The sequence below is a fragment of the Chaetodon auriga genome, chromosome 13, assembly GCF_051107435.1.
Source record: "Chaetodon auriga isolate fChaAug3 chromosome 13, fChaAug3.hap1, whole genome shotgun sequence".
NCBI lineage: Eukaryota > Metazoa > Chordata > Actinopteri > Chaetodontiformes > Chaetodontidae > Chaetodon > Chaetodon auriga.
This window is the reverse complement of record NC_135086.1, coordinates 1,413,341-1,437,998: the sequence shown is the minus strand read 5'-3', so window position 1 is coordinate 1,437,998 and position 24,658 is coordinate 1,413,341. Positions and strand designations below refer to the sequence as shown.

General features: G+C 43.1%; 1 protein-coding gene across 1 annotated transcript in view; it reads left to right on the top strand.

Annotated features, from left to right (window-relative positions):
• The window catches only part of LOC143330788 (titin-like), a 206,767-nt gene that overhangs the window by 33,865 nt on the left and 148,244 nt on the right, over positions 1-24,658 (top strand). The window contains exons 38-56 of the mRNA XM_076747548.1: positions 15,240-15,518; positions 15,873-16,436; positions 16,655-16,936; positions 17,033-17,311; positions 17,398-17,679; positions 17,774-18,052; positions 18,371-18,658; positions 18,760-19,038; positions 19,163-19,444; positions 19,841-20,119; positions 20,809-21,087; positions 21,574-21,852; positions 21,955-22,242; positions 22,373-22,651; positions 22,798-23,079; positions 23,181-23,459; positions 23,547-23,825; positions 23,921-24,199; positions 24,285-24,572. Of these exons, the coding sequence (XP_076603663.1) occupies positions 15,240-15,518; positions 15,873-16,436; positions 16,655-16,936; positions 17,033-17,311; positions 17,398-17,679; positions 17,774-18,052; positions 18,371-18,658; positions 18,760-19,038; positions 19,163-19,444; positions 19,841-20,119; positions 20,809-21,087; positions 21,574-21,852; positions 21,955-22,242; positions 22,373-22,651; positions 22,798-23,079; positions 23,181-23,459; positions 23,547-23,825; positions 23,921-24,199; positions 24,285-24,572 (5,625 nt within the window). The remainder of the gene's footprint in view (positions 1-15,239; positions 15,519-15,872; positions 16,437-16,654; positions 16,937-17,032; positions 17,312-17,397; positions 17,680-17,773; positions 18,053-18,370; positions 18,659-18,759; positions 19,039-19,162; positions 19,445-19,840; positions 20,120-20,808; positions 21,088-21,573; positions 21,853-21,954; positions 22,243-22,372; positions 22,652-22,797; positions 23,080-23,180; positions 23,460-23,546; positions 23,826-23,920; positions 24,200-24,284; positions 24,573-24,658) is intronic.

Below are 24,658 nucleotides of genomic sequence, written 5' to 3'. Positions count from 1 at the left end.
GTCTCCCTTTGACAAAATGTCCAAAGTCCATCAGGGAAGATCTCGATCTAAGAACTCCCTGGTGCGGACTGTGTACTTCAGGTCTGGTTCCCATTCCAAAGAAAAACAGTCAGAGAAAGAGTGCAAACGCTTGGAGACTGCCTCTGAACGTGCCCTGTCCCCTCCCCCCATGTTTGACAGGTCTGAGCGCTTTAATGACAGATTCAGCGATATCTACTGTGACCGGCGCACCGGTGCCCGATTTAGTGACAAATTTAGTGACCGGTGCAGCGACAGATACAGTGAGAGGTTCAGTGACACTGAGAGCCTTCACAATGAGGTAAGAACAAAACTCACCACACTTCAAAAAGCTGTCAAACAGAAGAAGAGGCTCTCTATCTCCACCATGTCCTCCTCTGAGTTTGAGTTAGAATCAGTTGCCAGTGAGTCAAGCTATGCAGATTATGTGGAGAGGCTCAGGGTCAAGCCTGCCTCTCTGCCTGATGTCCAGCATTTCAATCGACCCTTCGATTTGGGAGAGAGTCATAGGGAGTGTCAAGGTAAGACTTCAAGTAGAGTGCCCTCTCAGCGTCGTGCGAGGCATTCATTTGAACCTCAGTCCAGGACAAGGGCCATTCAGATCATGAGAGGTGAGTTGGTTGACACACTGGTGGATAAAAAAGTTGAGAGTTTTGTTAAATCTCAGACAGATGCAGATGGTAGATTCAAGCAGATGGAAAGTGAACATCACAGTGAGGTTGCTGACCAAGTGATGGGGCCTACAAAGGTTGAGGTTGAGCTACATCACCCTGAAGCCCCATACTCTGAAACATTAGCATATCCAAAAACTACAACATACACTGAAAGCAGGGAATCTGTTAGAATTGTGCCTACTCAAGAGGAGGTATTGCTTATGGACTCACGCAGGCCTAAGGCTGTCACATCTGTAAGGGAAAGGTTCCTTAATGAAGCAGTAATACTGGAGGACATAGCCACAACAGAAACAATAAAGCCACGTGGAGAGGAGTTTGCACAGGAATCTTTGAAGGCTCAGTATGAGGAGAGCTTTGAAGCTGAACGGACGGAGTGCGAGGAAAACATCCTTGCCCACAGGAGTAGGATTTCAGAACAGGAGGCATTTCGTCCTGACAGTGATCTGCATATGCCAGCAGAGATGCAGTACATGGAGCCTGCAGGGTACATTTTCACCCAGCAGGAGGTGATGGAGAAAAGAGCAACTATAGGAACTGAGGACATACCCTCCTCTTTCCATAAATCACCAAAAATGAAGGCAAAGTTGGCAGACCCTGAAGCTGAAACTGTGTCACAACCCAAATCGCCTAAAATAAGAGCTAGAGGAGAAGAAGTGGAAATGTCTGCCTCCTTGCTGACAAAGTCAGTTGCAATGGAAGCCAGGTTAGAAGAAATGGAAGGGGAGGCACCACTCATGCTGGCACAAAAATCCCCTCAATTAAAAGCTAGAGAAACAGAAGTGGAAGGAGAGTTGTCACCAAAAACAAAAGCCAAGTCAGAGGACAGACTCGGAGAGACACCCAGACCAAGGCAAGTCACATCTATCAAAGACAGTTTCCTTAGTGAAGCTGCAACACCGGATCGCAGAGCAGCAGAAACAGCTGAGCCATATGAAGAGGAGTGTGCAGGTGAGTCTTTGAGGGCTCGATATGAAAAGAGCCTGGAAGCTGAGCGGATGCAGTGTGAGGAAAAACTCCTCGCTCTGCGAATCAGGAAATGGCAGCAAGGCATGCTAATGTCAGAAGAAGAGACACTTTGCCCTGAAACTGGTTTGCCCATGCCAGCAGAGACGCAGTACATGGAGCCTGAGGGGTACATTTACACACAGGTGATGGACAAGAGAGAAACTCTAGACCAAGATGTCAAGTCAACACCGAAGTCACCTAAAGTAAAAGGTAGACCCGAACACGACGAAACGTCTGCCCCCTTGCTGAAATCCAGAATGAAATCCAGACCAGATGAATTGAACACTAAGGCATCAGCCATGCTGCCGCAAAAATCACCCAGAATAAAAGCTAGAGCAACAAAAGTGGAAGCTGAATCATCCCCAAGAACAAAAAACAGAGCAGAGAAAATGTTGTTTGAGAAGACAAGTGAAGAACGTGAACTTCAGCTGTCAAGGGAGAATATCTCTGAGTTGAAGAATGAGAGCGAGAAGTTTGTCAGTGAAGAGGAGGCCTTGACTCAGCGCATAATGAAATGGCAACAGGATGTTCTGATGGAACAAGAGCAAACTGTGACACATGACTCTGACTGGGTGGAGGGTTACTCACCAGTCCAGAAAGAGAGGACCACTGAGGACGGAAGAAATATTCCAGAGGCTTCTGCTTCAGAATCAAATTTGCAACCTGAAGTGGTCCACAGGAAGTCTTCCACAAGAAAAACGGCCAAAGATGAGTTCCTTTTGAGTGAGTCAGTTCCTGCTGGTTTCCAAGATCCACGAGATGATAGCCTGCAGTGGCCACCTGCTGGTGAGCTGCTGACAGAGGGCCGTGAAACCAGGTTGCAGACAGACAGTGAGTACTTTGTAAGTGAGGAGGAAGCACTGGCTCAGCGAATCCTGAAATGGCAACAAGATGTTGTTGAGCAAGAGGAAGTAACTGAACTGGAGTCTGAGTGGGCTTTGGAAAATCAATGCAAACAACCTGGCTCTGGGTTGCCCTTTGAGTCCCATGTTCCACCATTTGATAGTAAACCCCATCATAGTGGCATTTCAGATGAAACCCACCCCAGTGACCTTCCACCTCCACATACAGCTCTTGCTGGTGGAGTGTTGCCAACAAAAAAACCTTCACTTTGTCAATATGCAGCTGGGTATGAGCCATCTCCTCGTGAGTCTTCTTCCATAACAAGGCATTCTCCTACACATGGTGGTTTACCGCATGATGTGGGTGTGACTATTGAAACTTCTTATCTAAAATCTACTGTAAAAGATGGCATGAGTAGTGAAGTTTCACCAGCTCAGAGATACTCTCCAACCCAGATTACTAGTGTACCTTTTGAGGGATATGAACTTGCCTTTGCTCGGGGTGAGAGCCCCCATAAGCCTTCCAGAGAGTTATCCTCAGTCAGGAGACGCTCCCCATGCCATAGTCCACAGGAAGATCTGAGAAGAGAGGCAGACAGCAGGCGGAGCAGGGAGCCACATGCTATCACTGTTGATAAATCCAGCAGCCAACGATTCCAGGCAGAGGTAAGAGGGGAGAGAGGGATCAAAGAGGACAAAGGAACTGCCAGAGAGAGCCGTGAATGGAGTCAACAGAGGGATTTTGCAGGTATGAGGAGAGAAGAAAGTGACAGGTTGATAAAGTCAAAACATGGTGAAATCAGTGCAGAAATTCTTGAACTCAGAGATATAAAGGAGAAGAGAGTCCAAGAGGATTCAGATTTCAAAGAAGCAGTTCACCAAACTCACCAGGCGAAGAGGGTAGAAGAAGAAGGTACAAGTGCCAGAGGCTCCCGTCCAGTATTTGTGAAAGAAATGTCTTCAATTAAAGCGAAAGTTGGTGAGATGTCAGAGTTTACATGCCTGTTCCATGGTGACCCTCCACCCACAGTCACGTGGCTCAAAGATGGCCACCCATTAACCCACAACCCTGACTATGATATCTCAAGCAAATCTAACAAATCACAGCTTACCGTCTTTTATCCAACCACAGACCATGAGGGGACATATGACTGTGTCATAACCAATGAACATGGCAAATCCATCTGCAGCAGCACTCTTAAGGTCTCTGATAAAAAGATGATAAGAGCATCAGGGCTTACACAGGGGGTAGTAGTTACAGAGGAACTAGAGAAGGGTGAGGAAAACCAGGAAAGCATGATAGAAGAAGAACTTAAGACTTACATGGATTCAGGAAAGGCAACGCTGCAGGTGCCCCAGGCAGTCATCCACAGACGTCACTGCTCGGATGAATCTTTTAGCTCTTCACCTGTAGAAATCAGAGTTACAGCTCCCACCCCTGTACCTGTGATGACAGAAGAACGCAATGAGGACACACTTCCGGCTTTTACAGACAAAACTTCAGATGTCGCAAGTGATGAGGGAGCCTCTCAGACTGTCAAACACAAATTTACTTTCTCCTTTGATGTGGTTGGTGAAGCTCCTCATATGGTCAGCGAATTAGAGAATATCACCTGTTCTGAGGGCGACACTGCTGTGTTAGAGTGCGTAATCACAGGTGAGCCTGCCCCAGAAGTTACATGGTATTATGGCAGTGTTTGCATAGAAATCATGGCTGGAAAATACAGAATTGAGATAGATGATAAAGTGCAAAGGCTCTACATCAACAGTTTTACATACACCGATGCTGGAGTGTACAAATGTGTTGCTAGAAATAGGCTAGGAGAGGTTACAAGCATCTCTCATGTGTCATTTCAAGTTGCAGAACCTCTGCAATTTTCAGAGGGGGGTGGTGCCACTGAGGATGAGATTTTTACTCCATCTGGGAGACTGAGGAAGTCTTATAAACCTCTGAGTACACAAGCGCCATTGGAGGTGGCTGCCAGAGTCTCAAAATCCAGACCTGGTGTCCCTGGAGAGCCTTCAAATATATCTGGCTGTGGTCTGCCTTCCTCTGCTGCTGTGATAAGAGTTTCTCAGATTAAACAAGCTTTTGAGTCAGACTCTCCAGTTGCATTACGAACACCCCCCGGTCCTGAGGGGCAGAGAAAGGAAACATTTTTCCCTGAGGAGTTTATACCTGCTGTGGCTGTTTCCCTTGACCAGCAGGAACAAGTAATGGAATCTGACATCATGTATGCAGATGCTGGGGAAAGACTTGCTACTGCTATGGCAGTAGATCTTGGTTCTTCCAAAGTTGCACTTGTAAAAGCAGACGCAGTTTCCCCTCAAGCTCCTGCTGCATCCAAACCTGTCTCTTCTAAGACCTCCCAGCCCACCACTTTTTTGGAGGAAGACAGTGAAATTTGTGTGGTATCTGGTGATATCGAAGAGAGAGCAGTATTAGCAGGAAGCCATGGTGTACTTAAACAGTTTGTAGAGGAAGTACAGGAGTCTCCAGAGCTGGTCAGGCCTCAGCCACGGAAACCTGCTGGTTTTCCCGGACATATGGAGGCAGGTGAATTGGAGATGGTGAGGGAAGAGACTGTGCGAACATTTGACAGAACTAGCAGCTTCATTCCGTTCCAGTCCGAAAAAGTCTCTGCAGTGAAACGCTCTGTTAAAACTTCAGCTCCAGCCGAAGAAGCAGTTAAGCCTAAAAGAACATCTGAATCTCTCAAACCTGAGAGACAAAGTACAGCTGGAAGGCCTTCCACTATTCAGAGTGAGCCTGTTGTGGAGGAGTTGACAGATGTGAAAAAACACATGAAAGATGTTAAAGGTATTAGTGAGGGATATGATTTTATTCCTGGGGTGGAGCATGTGAGTGAGGATGGACCTCCCTGTGAGGAGCTAATTTCCATCCTAGAACCTTCTTTGGACAGTGGCGTCTTCTTAAGTATGCCCGACTCCCAGGCCAATGTGACAGAAGTAGCAGAGGAAACGGCTGTTGATGTAGTTGAACTTCATGCACAAATCAATGGTGAAGATGCGAAGATTGATGTTCATGTGAAACCCCAACTAAAACCGCTTGTTGTCAAGCCTAAAGTGGACAGCAGAGTTAAACAGCTTGATGTGCCGGAGGATGCTGCTGCTGAGGGACCTCTGAGACAGGTTGCATATATACAGGAAAGAGGTAGTTTGAACAAGGCTTCAGCAGTTGAAGCTCAGGGAGCAGCAGCAGCTGTTGGCTCCATGGAGGAAGAGGAGGTAACTTTTGGTCGTGTGTACGACTACTACAATCCTCCAACGGATTGGGGAAGGCCGCTGTCTCCTGAGTCTGAGATGTCCATAGAAATTGGCAGCACAGTAAGCGAGGAGGTAGCAGATGTGGCTGAGCGGTTCTACACCCCAGGTTCATCTACAGGGGTCTCACAGCCAATTGCAGAGTCCTTCCACACTCCCAAGTCTCCCATGTCCATCCATACTTCCAGTTCTGATGCACCTGGTGGCTTTACGACCCCTCAGGAATATCCCTTCTCTCCAGTAGAACATAAGAGACCCTCGACAGGAGACTCTAGTGAGAGGTTCTTCTCACCAGTTCAATTCCTGACATTTCCTGCTGATGAAGGCAATGAAACAACACCTCCAGGACTAAACATAGACGAGAATCGATTCCTCACCAAGGGAAGAGGGTCTTTATGTCTGGCAACTCTTCAGGAGAAAGTGCAGGGAATCCCTCCTGCCTTCCTCAAACCTCTCATTAAAAAAAGAGTTTTTGAAAATGAACCACTAACATTTTATGCTGAGGTTTTTGGCCTACCTTCCCCTGAGGTAAAGTGGTTCTGCAACAAAACCCAACTGATGGCAGATGACAGAGTTAAAATGGAGAGAGATGGTGACAGCATCTCCCTAACAGTTCACAATGTCACTAAAGCCGACCAGGGAGAGTATATCTGCGAGGCTGTGAACTATGTCGGTGAAGCCAGAAGTGTTGCTCTAGTGGTAGTTGTATCGCAGGAAGTGAAGTTCATGCCTGCTCCACCTGCTGTCACCCATCAGCATGTGATGGAATTTGATGTGGAGGAAGATGATTCTTCTCGTTCTCCTTCCCCCCAGGAGATTCTGCTTGAAGTAGAATTGGATGAAAATGAGGTGAAAGAATTTGAGAAACAGGTTAAAATCATCACCATTCCGGAGTACACAGCTGACAACAAGAGCATGATCATTTCTTTGGATGTGTTACCAAGTATGTATGAGGAGGGTGCTGTGGACTTTGTCACTCAAGAGCATGATGATTTGAAAATCGCTTTCGAGGTCACTGAGATGCCTCCAAGATTCATCAATCCCATTTGTGACATGGAAACCCCAGAAGGTACCATGGTCATGTTTGAGTGCTCACTGATGGGAATTCCATCCCCCATTGTGTCCTGGTTCAAAGGTGACAAAAAAATTCCTCACAATAACAAAAAATACTTGCACTCATCTGATGGAGACAACCACTTCCTAAAGATCTGTAAAGTCACAACACAAGATAGCGGAGTGTACACCTGCAGGGCTATTAATGTTGTTGGGGAGACTCTGTGTAGGGCCTCCTTGGTGGTGTTAAATGCCAAAGCCTTCTCAGGGAAGACCAGAGGCAGGGAGTTAACTGCTGTGTCACTTGGAAGTGCCAAAGTCCAACCTCAGAAGTTTGACTTGGTGGTTGGCAACACATCATTTGATGGCGAACAGGTGTCAGAAATTGAGCTTGAGTTTGAGTTTGAGCAAGAGGCAGATGAGTCACAGCGGGCAGTCAGGCTGGTGGCCAACACTGACAATGAAATGAGTGAGCAGGGAGAGAAATATGTTAGCATTAACTTTGATGTATTTGCTGAGCCAGCAAAAGATGACAAGATAGAGTTCAAAGGGAAGTCTTCTGATATGTGTAGCTTCCAGTTTCAGATGACTGAGACGCCCCCTAAATGTGTCATCCCATTGACTAATGTTACAGCAGCAGTAGGGACACCAGTTATCCTCCAGTGTCTAGTTAGTGGCAAGCCAACCCCCACAGCTGAGTGGTACAAGGATGGAGACCATGTCACAGACAGCAGGTGTATAATTCAGGAGAAAACTGCAGGCCATTTCAATCTGCTTATTACTAACGTGACCCAAAGTGATGCTGGCGAGTATAAGTGCATAATCCAAAACACAGCCGGTTGCATTGAAACCACTGCCCTACTAAAGGTGTTTTAGAGGTTTGAAGGGCTTTGGACTGGTTGCACAAAAATAAATTTACTATCCAGGTCCTGTCACTATGTTACTAATTTGATGCTTTAAGCAGGTTGTTTTGTCAGCGAATGAAGATTGAGTCTCTTTAGAACTTGGAAAAATACATGACTGATGAAGCAACCTATTCAAGCTGCTTCACAGGGTAACATAGGTGAGTGAGGCAACAGGTTCAATTTTACAGGAAATGTTTTCACACTATTGAGCTGTTTAAACATGGTGGCTTCTCATTGTTTGCTTAACGTTTACAATTTGCAAGTTTTCCGCATTTTGTCAGTTTGCAGAATGTGTATTTTATTGTACTACTTTTTGAAGCACAACTGCTTGAAGATAGTTTGGCTTAAATTAGGTCAGTCTTGGCTTTTCTATTGGAGAAGTAAAGCAAGGGAAGGGTAGAAAAGTTTAAAGGTCCAATGTGTAGGATATAGTATCATCTAGGTTGCACATTGCAAACAGCTGAATACCCCTCACCTTACTCTCCCCTTCCAAGCATGTGGGAGAACCTAAGGTGGACACTAAAAATATGGGGAAAAAATAAAAACAAGCCCACTTAAACGCCAGTTATTGGTTTGTTCATTCTGGGCTCTATAGAAACATGACGGTGCAATATGGTGGACACTGTGGATTAGGAAATATAATGACATATAATACATATATTTCTTCTGATAGATTCTCCTAAATCATCGACACTGGACCTTTGAATAATCTATGGGCTACCAGCCCATAGTCATGTAGGTAAAAACGTGTTGAAGCAGTTGAATAGTGTAAACTGTGACAGTGATAGTCTGGTGACGTTTTCTTTTCTTTATTTATTCTAACATGTTTAAAACTCAACATAATAGTTTTTTATTTAAATTTTTGGTTGAAAAATCTCAGTTAATGTTTGCCTTTGTTACCTGCTAACACTTTAAAAGTGAGCTGCTGTAACTTTAATATTCTCCTTATGAAGTAATACCTTTACAACTGTACACAAACTTTATCTGTTGTGCTTTATCCAGTCTGTTAGCTTAAAGAAAAATGGTACCAGTTCATTTTTAACGTTCACTTTGCACTACAGAAGATAATGGCAATGTATGAATAATAGGAATGAGTGTGAAGCACACATCTCATATACAGAAAACATTCACAGAAATACCTGTCATTGACATTTTTGAATCTCTTTCTGTTAAATTAGTGAGTAATTAGTATGTTTTTTGAGAAGCCTCTGAACCAAAGTAATGATTTCACTGATTTTGTCATTTAAAATAATCTTCATATGAAACCTAAATATGAGAATTAAGTCAAATTCTTCTTTCGCATATAATTTTGAGGGCTGGGATTGGACTTCAGGGAATCAATAAATCAGGAGAAACTTCAAGAGAATAATTTTTTTAACAGTTCATTTGAATATGGCAATAGTAGTTGTGGAAAGCAGTAGATGATTAGCATGATGAGTTCACATGTGACATACCATATCTTCAGCAGTAAAAACTGCATGCTATGCAGAAACTGTTGTTAAAAGTAAGTGGACATCTCAAGGGTTAAATTCAATTTTAAAAATGAAATTTAATGAGAAGGCAAACCTCAATATCTTCAGTATCTTACTAGAGAAAATAAAGAAATTCAACCAAAAATGTTTCAGTAATGTGTGTTTTGTGCAAAACTACAAAACTTGGTTTCAAATCAGTCACTGCAGTGTTTGAATAATAGAAAATGAAAACTTAAATAGTAATTAATAGTGATTATTGATAATCGATAAATGAAAAATTGTTGCTTGTGTTATTTAGCAATCTTGTAGAAATATTTTGAGGGTTTTTACAGCGTGGGAATGATTGTTTGGATTTTAAATCAAACCGATAATTCATTTGAGTAAGGTGATTGATAACAAACTTTAAAAATGGATACTACTGTGAAACTTTTTTAAAATTTTAAATATGAGCTTATGTTTTGTAAATACATGTAATTTTAGAAGTGTATGAACAGCATGTACCAGTAAATTAAATAAATTAAATCTGTCATTGAGATAGGAATTTATGGTTTATTTGTACAGACGTCATGTTGGTTTGACTGGGAGTTTATATAATAAAATATTTGATGATGTGAAATCATTGTCTGCATTTTTTTCCCCCTTTTTTGTCTTTTTTTTTGTAAACAATTGGCATGAGTGCATATTGGTTAGCTGGTGTCAATTTGTCAATCCGCTTTTACAGGCAAAGTACAAGTGTCAAAAACTGTTTTGTGTAAATTTTTTGATATTTGTGCCAATACATTACCTGATTTTACGACCCATACCAAATAGTGACCTTTGCCTGAGCTCTGTTCTGGGGGAGAAAAAGAAAGCTTTTGGTAATTTTTCACCTTCTAAATTAAAATGGAAAGCATGCAATGTTCAACTATCTGTGTAAGCTAATTATTGCTTATGCATGAGATTCAAATGGTTATTTGTGCATTTAGCTTTAATAATAATAAAACTAGATAAATGGTTAATTTGGAAAACTTAAAAGCAAAGCTGAATAATTTCTTCAGCTGAGGAAATGTCAAAGAATCACATGTGCATTTGGGGAATTGACTTTTTGTTATTACTTTATTTTTGTTTTTGTTTTTGTTTTGACATTGTTTTTTGGGGGGGGGGCGGGGGGGGCAGTTTATATAAAAAAAAAATTTAACATTTAAATCAATATTCACACATATTATTTTGCCTGTAGAGGGACAGTTAGTCAGTGCTTTATTTAGTCAGCTTATCGATTGATTGATTGATTGATTGATTGATTGGAAAAAAAAATCCTACGACGAATTTCCGTAGTCAAGGACAGCCCTAGTATCTGCTTTCATGAATTCTTTGTTCATATCACAGTTTTTGTGTTGTGGATATTGTTTTCAGTCTTGCTCAATATTTCCTGACAGAGCATTGTAGCACCACCATCACCACTGTGGAAGAACAAGAGGAAACCTACTACACTGGTGTCCATTTACCACAGAAAACAAAAACACTTGAACTCAAGCCAGAGTCCAAACGTTACTCTTCCACTTTAGAGAAGAAAAAAGAAAAGCCAGTTTTCCTCAGCCAACTCTCCCCAGCAGCTGTAACCACTGGGGAGACAGCCACATTTACTGTCAAAGTGTCTGGCTTTCCAAAGCCGACAGTTCAGTGGTCTCACAATGGAAAAATGATAAAGAGCTCCTCTATATACAAGCTGATCGAGGAGAAGGAGGAGTACACATTAGTAATCACCCAGGTCACATCTGAGTATGAGGGAGAGTACTCTTGCATTGCCACCAACAGATTTGGCCAGACAACATGCACTACATACCTTGAAGTAAAAAAGACAGATGTCAGCCAGGCAGAGAAATGGGTTGAAAAGATGTTTAAGGTCACAGGTCAACCTCCTGCTTTCACAGTTCAGATCCAACCTGTGAGGTGCTCTGAAGGAGGAGAGGTTTCTTTTAATTACAAAGCTAGTGGTGATCCAATCCCTGATGTGAAGTGGTTCAAGGGGGCTTTCCAGATCCAGCCCAGTAGAAACTGCATCATTATAGCCAACCCAGATGGATCTGGCTTCATCAATATTAAGAGCATCAAACAAGAAGACAGTGGCTTGTACACATGTAAGGTCTCCAACCAGTTTGGGGAGGCGTCTTGTAGTGCTGAGCTTGTTGTATTCAGAGAATCACTCTCTGTTTCTCACAAACAGGAACAGCTGACAGTGGTTCAGAAGAAAGGCTATAAGGTTTCAATGACAGAACAAGCAACAGAGTCCCGCTTGTACCAGGTCACCCTCCCAGGTCAGGACAGGGCTAGGTCAGATCAGATGGTTTACACCATTGGCACTGAGGACAGGCAGATAATTCCCAGTGAGCAAGTGGGTTCCCTTAGAGAACTAGATATCTCTGCTGCCACTGTTCATCGTGAGCAGCTGACCCACCAGGCAGCAGTGCTCCAATCTCATGAGATAGAGGAGAGGGTGTCTGTGGTTCCTACCCACCCATCTCAGATTTCAGCAGTACCTGTGAAACAGCTTCACATGGCAGCATTTACATCGTCTGTCGAAGAGAGACAGGACCTGACAGAGCAGCACTGTGATCGCATTCAAAGCCCCGAGGTCATTGAACTTCAGGCAGGTAGAGAAAAGAGGTCAAAGGTGATGTCAGCTGTTGCCGAGGAGCTCACCCCACTTTCTACTGTTAGCACAGAGCCCCTGGCTGACAGGAAGTCTGCCACTGTCAGGCCCACTTCAGAACCTAAACATCTTGTCAGTGGGCATCAAGTCGAGTCACAACTGTCCATCCTAAAAGAGCAGTCTCAGGATATTCCCAAACCACAAGAGGAGATGGGTTACAAGGTTAAGGAAGGTGTTAAGATTTTATACTCAGCCCAGTCTGCAGAGAAGCAGGTGCTTGCAGAGGGCCACACAACTGAATTAGCAACAGCAGATTCTGCTATGAAGTCTTCTTTTGAGAAAGAACAGCACCGACCAGTCTTGGCCTCAGTCAGCGAGTCAAAACAGACTCTTTCCAAGGAGACAAAGTTCTCCATGCAAAGGCCCACTGAGGAGACAGCCCATCTCTCTAAGGATAGAATGATGAAGGCAGCTCTAACTACTGAAGAAAAGCAAATGCTGCAGGCTGAGCCCACTCAGCAGTTGCCAAGTCTCGACAGTGCTATGTCCATTCAGTCACAGATAGAAGCAGAGCAGTTATTGCACCTACAGGTTATCACCGACCAGGACCTCCTTCCATCTGAGAGGAGATTCACTTGTGAGAAACCAGCACCAGAGCTGGCAGAAACCAGGAAGAGTCCCACTCTGTTACACACAGTTAGCCAGGATGAGCAGAGGACAGTAGTTTGTGAGGACACATCACAGTTTGAGGCCAAGGCAAGTACCCTGACTATTCAGCCCCAGAAAGAAGACCCTACTCTGCTGCATCTCCAATCAACCCAACCTGCAGATGCACTACCCAAAGAGGGTATTCTGATAATTGAGAAGCCTGACCAACAGGTGGCAGCACAGAAACAAGAAAAGACAAGGAGTCATGCAGCAATCTTGGAAGAGAAAAGGGAACTCACAGCAGATTATCACACAGAGCTGGATTTGTCTGTGACTGGCATTCAGTCTCAGGTTCGAACTGAGCCGAGGCCTCAAAACATCCTCCAGCTCTCCTTCCAACCTATGCAGCTGCCAAAGGAGACACCAGTTACTACTGATGTCAAACAGCAGCGAGCTTTGGTGCAGAAGGAGGATAACTTGAATGTGATGCATGTCACCATTGTGGCAGACAGTCAGACCTTAGAGGAGGGTCACACTGAGAATCTTACAGCCGTGGATAAATTCACCTGCCAGACAGCTGTAGAGCCAAAAGTTCCCACGGAGCCAATCCAGATAGAGGAAAAGGAGATCTCCACTGAGAGTAGTGTCCTTTTAGAAGCAGCAGAACAGGACTTTGCTGTTCAAATCCAGGAGGGCCAGTCAGTCAGGCAGTCGATAGTGATGGATGAGAAGCGAGTCCTGAAGGGTGAGCTCTCTCAGGAGATTACCAAGTCTGAGTCCACTAAAGTCGTTGTGACCACACAGCCAAAACTGTCCCTTATGGCATCAGAATCAAAAGATAACACAGTTCTTCCCAAAGAGATGACTTTTGTGATTCAGATTCCTAAACCATCTAGTCTGAATATACGTTGTCAGCTCAGAGACGCTCTTCAGTCTGCGGTGGCCAGTGACCAGCCAGTGTTACTGGCTGACATTGTAGGAAGGTTACAGGCTGTAGAAGTACAGGAAATCAAGGTTCAAAGGGAGCCCAAGTGGGCCATGTTTACATACCTGATCACAACAGCAGGTGCTCCCATGGAGATCACTCTGGCTTTTGAGGGTCAGTATCCTCAGACAGCTGACTTCAGAACTGAACTTCAAGCAGCTTTCCACTCTTTAGTGTACCAGGAAGCTCATGTTCTTACTTCAGAACAGCCTGGCACTATGCAGCTAGACAAACCTCAAAGGGCACAGGTCACCTCAGCACGTTCAAAGCAAATGCTGTCATCCATGGTAGAAACAGTGAGTGTGGCAGAGAGTGCAGTGGATTTCACTGCTATTAAATCTCAGGCTGCTGCACTCAGGACCGAGTCTGAAATGGCAGTTGAATGTGCTGCAGCTGAGCAACAGGTTGTGGTGCAGGAAGCCAAGGCAGCAAAGATGGAAAAGACCATGACATCCCAGATTACAATTTCCACCGAGACTCACATGGCTTTTGAGCAGTCAGTCCAGGTGTCAAGGCAGGAGGTGAGATCAGTGACAGTGGAAAGCAGAGAGAAGGATGTAGGGGCAGCTATTGTTACCACTGCCTTACCTCCCACCACCATCCCCACTGAACAGGTGGTGGACATCAGCATCCAGAAAGATCAGAGGGAGGAGATTTTCAAAGAGGAAATCACACTATCCAGGCCAGAACAGAAAGAATACCCTGTAATAGTCACCTCCCTCACTGATTTATCCATTGAAGAAGATAGTAAGGTAACCTTTAGCACCACGATTAAGTATGTCACCAAGGTAAACTGGTTTTTCAATGGGCAATTGGTGAAATCTGGAAAAGAGTTCAAGTGTTCCAAAGACCACGACACATACACATTGGTTATCAACAAAGTTGTCAAGGAGAGACATCAAGGAGAATATGTTTGTGAGGCTGAGAATGAAGCCGGCAGGACTACAACATCGTCAACGCTCACTGTGGTCTCAAGAGGTTTGAAAATAGGAAAAATCAATGTATCCTTCATTCATTCACCCATTTTCTCTCAGAACGACTAATCATTCACATAAATCGGTTCATTCAAGACCTTTGTCCTCACTTAAAATTATGCATTTGTCACTATGGTCTCTATATTCATTTCATAGCTCGGCATGAGCAACCTTATCAGGGCACTGGATGGTACTAACTCACCATGTCTTGTTTGGTCAACACCATTGTATCGTCAGTAATTGCCTAAAGATCATAACATCACAGTCATCCAAGTTTAGCTTAAGGCTCTGTAGCCAATAAGCATCCTGCCATAATGGTTGTTATGATCCTTTGATGAACTTTCATAGCCGCTTTGGCATGTCAGTGGCAACAGGTGTCTTTGTTTTAAACCCATGGTTTGTCACATTCCTTTAGGTCCATTCTCTCCACATCTCCAATGTCTCTGCATGCTTTCAAGGATTCAACTTCAACATCACTTCATCTTTCATAAGCTGTTTCTCCTTCTTTTAGCCTGAACCTTAGCCCCATGAGAATCATGTTAAATGACAGCATCTTCTTTTGGGCAGTTTTTTGTGAAACCATGGGGCTAATGTTCTTGCTATTTTTCTCCTTTACAGTCACTCCTGAATTGACTTCCACCATTGTTGTACATTCCACCATTCCTGTTCCTGATCTTTCAGTTTTTTACAAGAGTTTCTTAGATTCCATTCCTAACATTTATCTTTTAATTTGTCTGTGTGTACCTCAGTGCCACCTGTGTTTAGGCAGAAAATCACACCTCTGGAGATAAATGTCGGCAGCCACGCCAAGTTTGAATGTGAAATTGAGGAAGCTCCGAGTGTGACCTTCAAATGGTACAAGTCTGGCATTGAGATCAAACAGAGTGAGAAGTATAGGATCCTCAGCCGCCAGACCAGTTCATCCCTGGAGCTCCTGAACCCCGTCAAAGCTGACAGCAATGAATACACCTGCAAGGCTTCAAACCAGCATGGTACTGACAGCTGCACTGCCTCACTCATTGTCACTGGTAAGACCTCAGTGGGACCTTTTTTAAATTGTGTTAATATATGTATTATATGTACATATGTAAATCACCTTTACATATGAGTGTGTTTGAGAGAGAGAGAATTATATACATATTTGCATTGTGTTTTACCCTGAATCATGGTGTAGTGCGGAAGTGATGATTTGCTCAGAAATTGGATCATGTGTCATGCTTGACAAGACACAGTGATGTTGAGGATCAAATTTTCTCATGTTTAAACGTACATGGATCAAGTTGAGATTGCACAGGCTAGTTTATTTTTCATGTTGGTATATTTTACCACTTCTTAAAATTTGTTCAATTTTTTTTTTCATATGTTCTACCTGCTCTCCATAGAAATGTACCCACCGGTATTTGTATCAAAACCAGACCCAATGACTTTATATGTGGGAAAACAAGCTGTGTTCCAGTGCTCACTCACTGGATCTTCACCCATGGATGTTGTCTGGCATAAGGACAACATAGCCATCTCCTCCGAAGGGAACTATGTCATGAAATGTGAAAAGAACAAGTATTCCCTTCTCATTAAAACCCTTGAGCTGACTGACCAAGGAGTGTACCTGTGCAAGGCCTCCAACAGTGTCGGCACTGCAACCTTTACCACAGAGCTCAAGGTTATCAACAAGCCCAGCTTTGTTAAGACCATTGAGCCAGCGTCAGCCGCTGTCAATGACCCACTGAGGCTGGAGTGCCAGGTGGATGAGGATACTGGTGTGACCATCACCTGGACCAGGGATGGCAAAAAAGTCCACCAGAGCATGGAGTGTAAACTGTCCTTTGAGGACAAGGTGGCTGCTGTTGAGATACCTAAGTCCAAATTAAAGGACTCAGGGAAATATGTTTGCACAGCCACAAATGAGGCTGGGAGCTCATCCTGTGAGGCTGTGGTAACAGTTCAAGGTAAGATCTTAAAGATGATCTTTCCGTTAGCTTTGATGGAAGCATAGATCTCTTGAAATTAGCTAGTGAATTATTGCTGACAATTGTTTTCAGCCAACTGCAAGCTGATGCTAACACTATGCACTGCTATTGTGTTCTTCTTTTGCATTTCTTTTTTCTGTCTTTCTTTTGACAACATTTAAAAATCTTGGTGTTTTTGAACTAAAAACCCCTTTCAGAGCCCCCTGCCTTTGTAAAGAAAATGGAACCTAAGATTACATGGAAACAAGGTATAGCTGCACGCCTACAGTGCACCGTTAAAGGATCACCTGAACTTCACATTCACTGGTTCTGGAATGAGAGAGATCTTAGTGATGGAGAAAAATATAAAATCGCTTTCAAAAATGGAGTTGCCACTCTGGAGATTATGAACCTTCTGGTCGCCGACAGTGGGAGTTACACCTGTGAGGTTTCAAATAATGCTGGCAGCGAGAGCTGCAACACTCTTGTAGCTGTTAAAGGTTTGTTAAATGTTGAATTTACTTTACACTCACTGTTCAAGTAATATAGCTGTTGGTATTAACTGCATATGCTTTCTTTACTCTTTTGACATCCAGAGCCACCATCTATTAGAAAAGAACTGCAGACACTAGAGGCAGTGAAGGGAGTAGCAGCACAGCTGGAGTGTGAGATCACAGGAACAGCTCCTTTTGAAATCAGTTGGTTAAAAAATAAGAAAGCCATTATCAGTGATCAGAAATATAAAATAATCTCCCAAGATTCCTTGTCAAGGCTGGAGATCCAGACCTTTGAAAGTGCAGATGTTGGGGATTATCAGTGTGTCATATCCAATGATGTAGGGAAAGTCACCACTAAGGCCATTGCTAAACTTAAAGGTTAGTAAACTGTAATTAAATCGCATTATTGAGGTAAAATTTTGTGCTTTGAGATCAGTTTTTAACTCATAATGTGTTTTTTGTAGAGCCACCAACTTTCGCAAAGAGGGTTGAGAGTGCTACAGCAGTATTGGGAAATACAGTGAAACTACAGGGAACCATTAAGGGCTCAGCTCCCATCACTGTTAAATGGATGAAAGACTCTGAAATACTGAGAGATGATGATCCAAATATCAAGATGGTGTTTGAAAACAATGTTGCTTGCTTGATGATAACAACGGTAGCCATCAGCCATGGTGGCAAATATTCATGCCAAGCTGAGAATGAGGCTGGCCAACAAAAATGTGAAGCTACCTTGACTGTGCAAGGTCAGATGACATCACTTATTTTATGTCAACCTCTATAGGTTCTTGTGTCTAAACTCTTATATCTTGACTACTAATGAGTCTCTCTGTATCCCAGAACCTGCCAGAATTGTAGAACCTGCAGAGTCAATTAGTGTGACTGCAGGGGAGTCAGCCACATTGGAGTGCACTATTTCTGGAAGCCCAGACCTCAAAGTGAAGTGGTTTAAAGATGGGAAGGAGATGATCAGTGGCCGCAAATACAAGATGACTCTGAAGGACAATACTGCCGCCATGAAGATTCTTACGGCAGAAAAAGGAGACACTTCAGAGTACAAGATGGAGGTGTCGAATAAAGTTGGGAAAGACCAGTGCACATGCTCAGTCACTGTCTTAGGTTAGCTCCTAGTTTCTGTTTCTTTAACATTTGATAATAATATAGCTGCTTTATAAATAATGGAAATATGGCAAGTCTTAGTTACTAACAGCTTCTTACATCCAACATCTGTAGTTGCTGATTATGTTTATTAGAAGGAGACAAACTTCGACACATTGCATTCACACATTTTCATTCATTCATCCCAACTGAAACATCGCAATACTCTTAATTGTAAAGGAAAGTGTGCGTTTGCTTTTGGATTTTTACTGAGTGATTCTTTTTTTAAAAAAGCTGAAATTGTGTTAATGCATTAGATGTTTTTTCTTCAACAACCAGATCGGATAATGCCTCCAACTTTCACCAAGTCCCTGAAAAGAGTTGATGGTAACATTGGTAATGATGTCTCCATGGATTGTAAGGTGTCAGGGTCCCAGCCCATGACCATAGCTTGGTTCAAAGATGATCAGGAAATTGAACCTGGATCCAAATTCCAGCCTGAATTCAAAGACACCTCTGCGACACTGCAAATTATTCGGCTGGAGAAGGCCGACTCTGGGGTTTACAAATGCAGAGCCACCAATTCAGCGGGCTTTAAAGAAACCAGCGGCACCCTCTATGTCAAAGGTTATGGAGGCTTGCTTATGTTGTGCTTCTGTTTGTTGTATACATTCACTTAATGATTTCATGCTAACATGAAATGCAAACTTTTTGTTTATGGCTTCCAGAGCCTCCAGTGTTCACAGTGAAACCAGACAACCAGGATGTTATACCAGGAACCACTGTTTCCTTCAGAGCTGCATTCACTGGAACAGCTCCTTTAGCTGTTAAGTGGTTCAGAGAGGACAAAGAGATCATAACTGGAGGAACATGTTTCATAAAGAAAGATGCCTCTTCGAGTTCTTTGGAGCTTCACTCTGTGAAACCCAGTGACTCTGCTAAATACACATGCCAAGTATCCAATGATGCTGGGAAGGTGGATTGCACCGCAGTCCTCTTTGTGAAAGGTGCCTTTCTTCAGTATCTGCAGCTGCATGAAAATGTTTTGACATTCTTAAATTACATCAATATCTCTTTTGATACTAACGAAATGCCTTCTGACTGATAATAAATGTTAACCTCTTCTCTCAGAACCTCCTGTGTTTGTGAGGAAGCTGGAGGCAGCCAAGCTCGTCACCAGTGGTGACTCCACCAGGCTGGAGTGCAAAGTGACAGGCAGCCCCATCATCAATTTTAAATGGTTCAAGGATGAAATGGAGATCAGCTCCAGTCCTAAATACACAATGGCCTTGACTGACTTAGTGGCATCTTTGGAAATAGTCAACTGTACAGTAAAGGATAGTGGGGATTATGTCTGTGTGGCATCCAGTGAGGCTGGTAGTGACCGCTGTAGCAGTACAGTTACAGTCAAAGGTTGGTTTAGTTTGAAACAATACCTTCAGTTTTCAGTCATTTATTTTTCTCACATTTTCAATGAATGAAGATCCACTGTAACATTGAAGGCTTTTCTTAAGTTCAAATGACAAATCATCAGCATTTATCCTGTCAAGACACCACACCCCCCTGGGGCATTAGGACATACCTGAGAACACCTGGTAAGACCTAAATGAGCCTAAAATGGGTTGTGGGCTCTCTATAGGGTAAACACTGAGGATGTCATTAGAGCTGAAGAAGTCATTCAGAAATAGAATCTTCAACTTCATAAAACTCCAGTGGAGTCTTTGATTTGACTTTTTTGACTTTGCATCGTCATACGTCATACTTGTAGTCTAGTGTAATGCGCTGACACATCTATTGTTTTTCTTCTAGAGCCTCCATTGTTTGTGCGTATCTTGGAGACCAAAGATGTGGTGAAAGGTTCTGAGATGATGCTGGAGGGTCAAGTCTCTGGTTCCGCCCCTTTCAGTGTGTCTTTCTATAAAAACACAAAGCTTATTAGGAATGACAAGAGACACAGGATCACTGTGAAAGATGACCTGATAGCTCTGCAGGTGTTGGCGGTAGAGGCAGGAGACGTTGGTTTGTACCAGTGTACTGTTGAGAATGAAGTCGGGAGGGCCTCGTCTGATTGTCAAGTAACACTAAAAGGTTGGTTTAGATGTGATGGACGTATCTTTACAATCACCTTTTCTCCTGACTTTTCAAAAGCCTACACTGCAGATCTGCTCCATATCTATATTTGGTTAGCCTCGCAAAGCTAGTGCACAATTCACACTTTGCTTCTTCAGATCTGGCAATGCTCAGAAGGCATTTGTTTAAGGCTTTGTTTCTAGTTGACTTCATAGATATAGTAACATTGAGTCAGTTTTTTATATTTCCAGAAATTACAAATTTGTCTGAGGGCTTTACAATCTGTGCAACACGAAGCATCATCTATCCATAGACCCTCAATTCAAAAGAAAAAAAATTCAACATTTTTGACAAAAAAAGGGGGAAACCTCAGGAAGAGCAGCAAAGGTGGGGGAATCCCTCTTTTGGGACAGACAGACTTGCAGTATACTTTATTTTGTATGTATCGGATTGAAAGCAGTACCCTTCATGCTCAATTGAAGTTGTTGCCTTGGAAAAGGAGTGTAGAGGCACAACAGTTCACCATCTGAACACTCACCCAAGCTCTCTTGACTGGTCCTGAATGCATCAGGCTCAGCAGATCCTCTGGATCGTTTCCAAACATACATTTTTTAGAAAAGACTGAGCTTGCAGGGTGAAGTCTGACTTTGCGAGGCTAATAGTTTGTAGTGACAACAATAATATTCATATAAAATTTTTCCTTGTAGAACCGCCATCATTCGTGGAAAAGCTGGGGAATGTCAGTTCCTTGGTGGCCAGTGAGGTTTCTCTGCAGTGCATTCTGAAGGGCTCAGAGCCCATGACTGTGTCCTGGATGAAAGACAACCACGAGCTCAAAGAGGCTGAACACATTCAGATTACATATGAGAACAAGACTGCTCTGCTGCACATCACCAACTTACAGAGCAAACATGGTGGCAAATACTCTTGCCAGGCTCACAATCAGGCTGGAAGCCAGACGTGCTCTGCTGTTTTGACAGTCAAAGGTTAGTCAAGATGCTCCAGATCTGGCATTTGAAACTGAATTCTAATTTGGGGCGTTCAGGCAATCCTTATCAATTCGTGACCTCACACTTTTCTGAATATTCACACAAGTTCTGTAGTTTGAGTTCTCAGAGTTTGTGCATTGTAACATTTCACTCAAATATTTGATTGACAGCTGTCAAATAGCTGTTAATTCCCTCCATTTACCTTTAATGTGTGTCATAAAACCTACATGTAGTGATGTATCGATGTTGCGAATAGAACAAATGATGGGCTTGTTTGGCCTTGTTTATTCATGTCCTGCAGGGACTTTTTCATTGGTCCCTCTTTTCATTGGTGATTGATTTACCATTGACCCATGACCACCTCAACTCAAACAGAGGACCAAATGCATCTTTAATCTTGTATTGACTTCAGTTCTTGGTCTGTTAATTGTTTAGAAAATCAGGTTTAATTTTCTTTACTTACTGTTTTGTTTGACGTCCCAGAGCCAGCTAAGGTCACAGAGGAGGCCAAGTCTATCAGTGTGACTCAGGGGGATCCAGCCACTTTGGAGGCCAGGTTCTCAGGCACAAAACCGCTGAAGGCCAGATGGCAAAAGGCTGGCAAGGAGCTGACCTCAGGCCAGAGATATAAAGTACATAGCACAGACACCAGCTCTGTGCTCAAGATTATGAAAACTGACAAAAGCGATGGTGGTGAATATACTTTTGAGATTTCAAATGATGTTGGCCAAAGTTCTTGCGACGCCACACTCACTGTTCTTGGTTAGTTCTTAATGTGTATCCCAGAATTTAAAATGAATGTTGTTTAATTCCATTTTACCTTGGACATTGCTTCTCACTTCTTCTTTCTTCTATGTATGTTAGATCAAATAATTCCACCATCTTTTACAAGAAAACTGAAGCAGACGGAAGGTATCAAAGGATCGTTTGCTCATCTGGAGAGTCTTGTATCTGGCTCCCTGCCAATAACCATACAGTGGTACAAAGATGAGAAAGAGATCCAGACTGATGAGAAACACAAATGCACATTCTTTGAGAATGTTGCTTTTCTGGAAATCTCCAATCTTGATAGTAAAGATAGTGGCAGCTACACCTGCATCGCCAAAAACAAAGCAGGAACTGTCCAGTGTTCCGGAATCTTGTTTGTTAAAGGTTTGAACAGAATTTGTTTTTGTAGTATTGATTAGTTGGTAAACGTGTCTAATTATATATAGCTGCACAACCAAAATGATTTTTCCATATGTGCAGCTTTTACAAGCATTAATTAATTTTTCTTTTCCAGAACCACCATCCATACTTGAAAAGCCTGAATCCATGAATGTTTTGCCAGGCTCGAAGGTCCAGTTCAATATACTGTACTCTGGCACGCCGGCACTGACCACCAAATGGTTTAAAAACAACAAAGAGATTTTATCCAGCGCTGACTGCTCTGTGATCAAAGACAACACCTCAAGTTCACTGATCCTCTTCTTTGCCAAAGCCTCAGATTCTGGAGACTATGTCTGTGAAATACAGAATGATGTTGGCTCCACTTCATGCCAAGCAACACTCTTTGTCAAAGGTTATCATTCTTTATATGAAACTCAAATTGATGGAAGCGCACAAAATTTGAGCAACAGTTGGATGGAAACACACATTTTGTCAACTTTATAGAGATCAAGTTGTGCCTGTCTGTCTGATGGTTACATCTATTGTTTTACTTCGTAGAGCCCCCTAAGTTCACACGGACCCCAGCCCGCATGTCTGTGGTCCGCCCTGGTCAGAGTAAAGTGTTTGAGTGCCAGGTGACTGGCACACCTGAAATAGACATCTACTGGTTCAGGGAAGGCTCTGAGATCAGCCCAAGCGATAGATACAAGATGGCCTTCGTTAATTCTGTGGCCACTCTGGAAGTCTGTGGAGCCGAGACCAAAGACAGTGGGCTTTACTACTGTGAGGCTCGTAATGAGGCTGGTAGTGAAAGCTGCAGCATGGAGCTCAAGGTCAAAGGTTGGTTTTGTTAGATGACACAGTGCTCATTTTGGCATAAAGTTTTAGAAAATGGTTAACCCTTGAGAAAAAGATGACAGTTTGTTTTTTCTTCATCTCAGAACCGCCATCATTTATAAGAGAGCTGGCTCCAGCTGATGTTGTGAAGGGCTCCAGTGTCTGTTTTGACTGTCAGGTTTCTGGGACTGGTCCATTTGAGATAATATGGCACAAGGATGGAAAGGAGATCAAACCCAGTGCTAAACATGGCTTCTCACAGATGAATGGCACTGTGAGTCTAGAGGTGCACAAATGTGACACTGTAGATGTCGGAGAGTACCAGTGTACTGTTGCTAACGAGGTGGGAAGCTGTACTTGTAAGACTACGCTAAACCTCAAAGGTTAGTTTAATCAGAATTACAAATCCACATTTTCATCTTTTGAGCTAATAACAGGCAATTTAACATTTCATTGGTTGTTTTGAACAGAACCACCAACATTTAACAAGAGGATTGAGAACACTGCCACTGTTCTGGGTAAAATGGCAGAGTTTCAGTGCATTGTGGTGGGTTCTCCCACTCTCTCTGTACAATGGCAAAAAGATGAGAACTGGATTTTGGAGGATCCGAAGATTGAGAGAACATTTGAGAATAATGTGGCCACTCTCAGGATTCCTGCCTGTGAGGCATCACACAGTGGGAAATACACCTGCCAGGTGGTTAACGAGGCTGGGCAGGATAAGTGCTTTGCCATCCTCACAGTGCAAGGTATACCCATGCTTAACTAATCATCTATCAAATCTTGGCGTGATCCTAACTTAGTTAGAAGGTTTATGAATTCTTGAATTTGTTTTGCATTTTAGAGCCTCCTCAGATCACAGAGAAACCTGAGGTGATCAAGGTTACAGTCGGAGATCCAGTCAGTCTGGACTGTAAGGTAACAGGCTCCCCTGAGCTCAAAGTGAAATGGATGAAAGATGGCAGGGAGCTTCAGTCCATCAGGCAGCACAAGCTGACATTTGAGAACAACATCAGCAGCCTCAAGATTCAGTCTGCTCAGAAAGAGGATGAAGGAGAGTATGTCTTTGAGGTGGCAAACCACATCAGTGCCTGTACCTGCAAGGTCAAAGTGATCGTACTAGGTTGGTGTAAAAAACATTGCCACTGTGGTACATGTGACATGTTGAACAAAGTCTTACTGCTTTCTTGTTATTCTTTTGGTAACAGAACAAGTAATTGCCCCAAGCTTCATCAAACCACTGGGAGACATGCAAGAGATATTGGGTTCCTTTGTTCAGATATGTTGCAAAATATCTGGTTCCCTCCCCATCTCTGTGGAATGGCAGAAAGACGGGACCAAAATCTCTAGTGGTGTAAAACACAAACTCATTCAGCAGGACAACACTGTGTCTGTTGAAATTGAACAGCTAGAGACATCTGATGCAGGATCCTTCTCTTGCAAACTGACCAATGCAGCAGGAAGTTGTGAATGCAGTGGATCCCTCATGGTTAAAGGTTAGACAGTGATCTCCAGTACAATGGTTATGTAACCCTAAACTAAAGGGGAATACCTCTTTAACCTGGTCCGTCTTGTTCTCTTC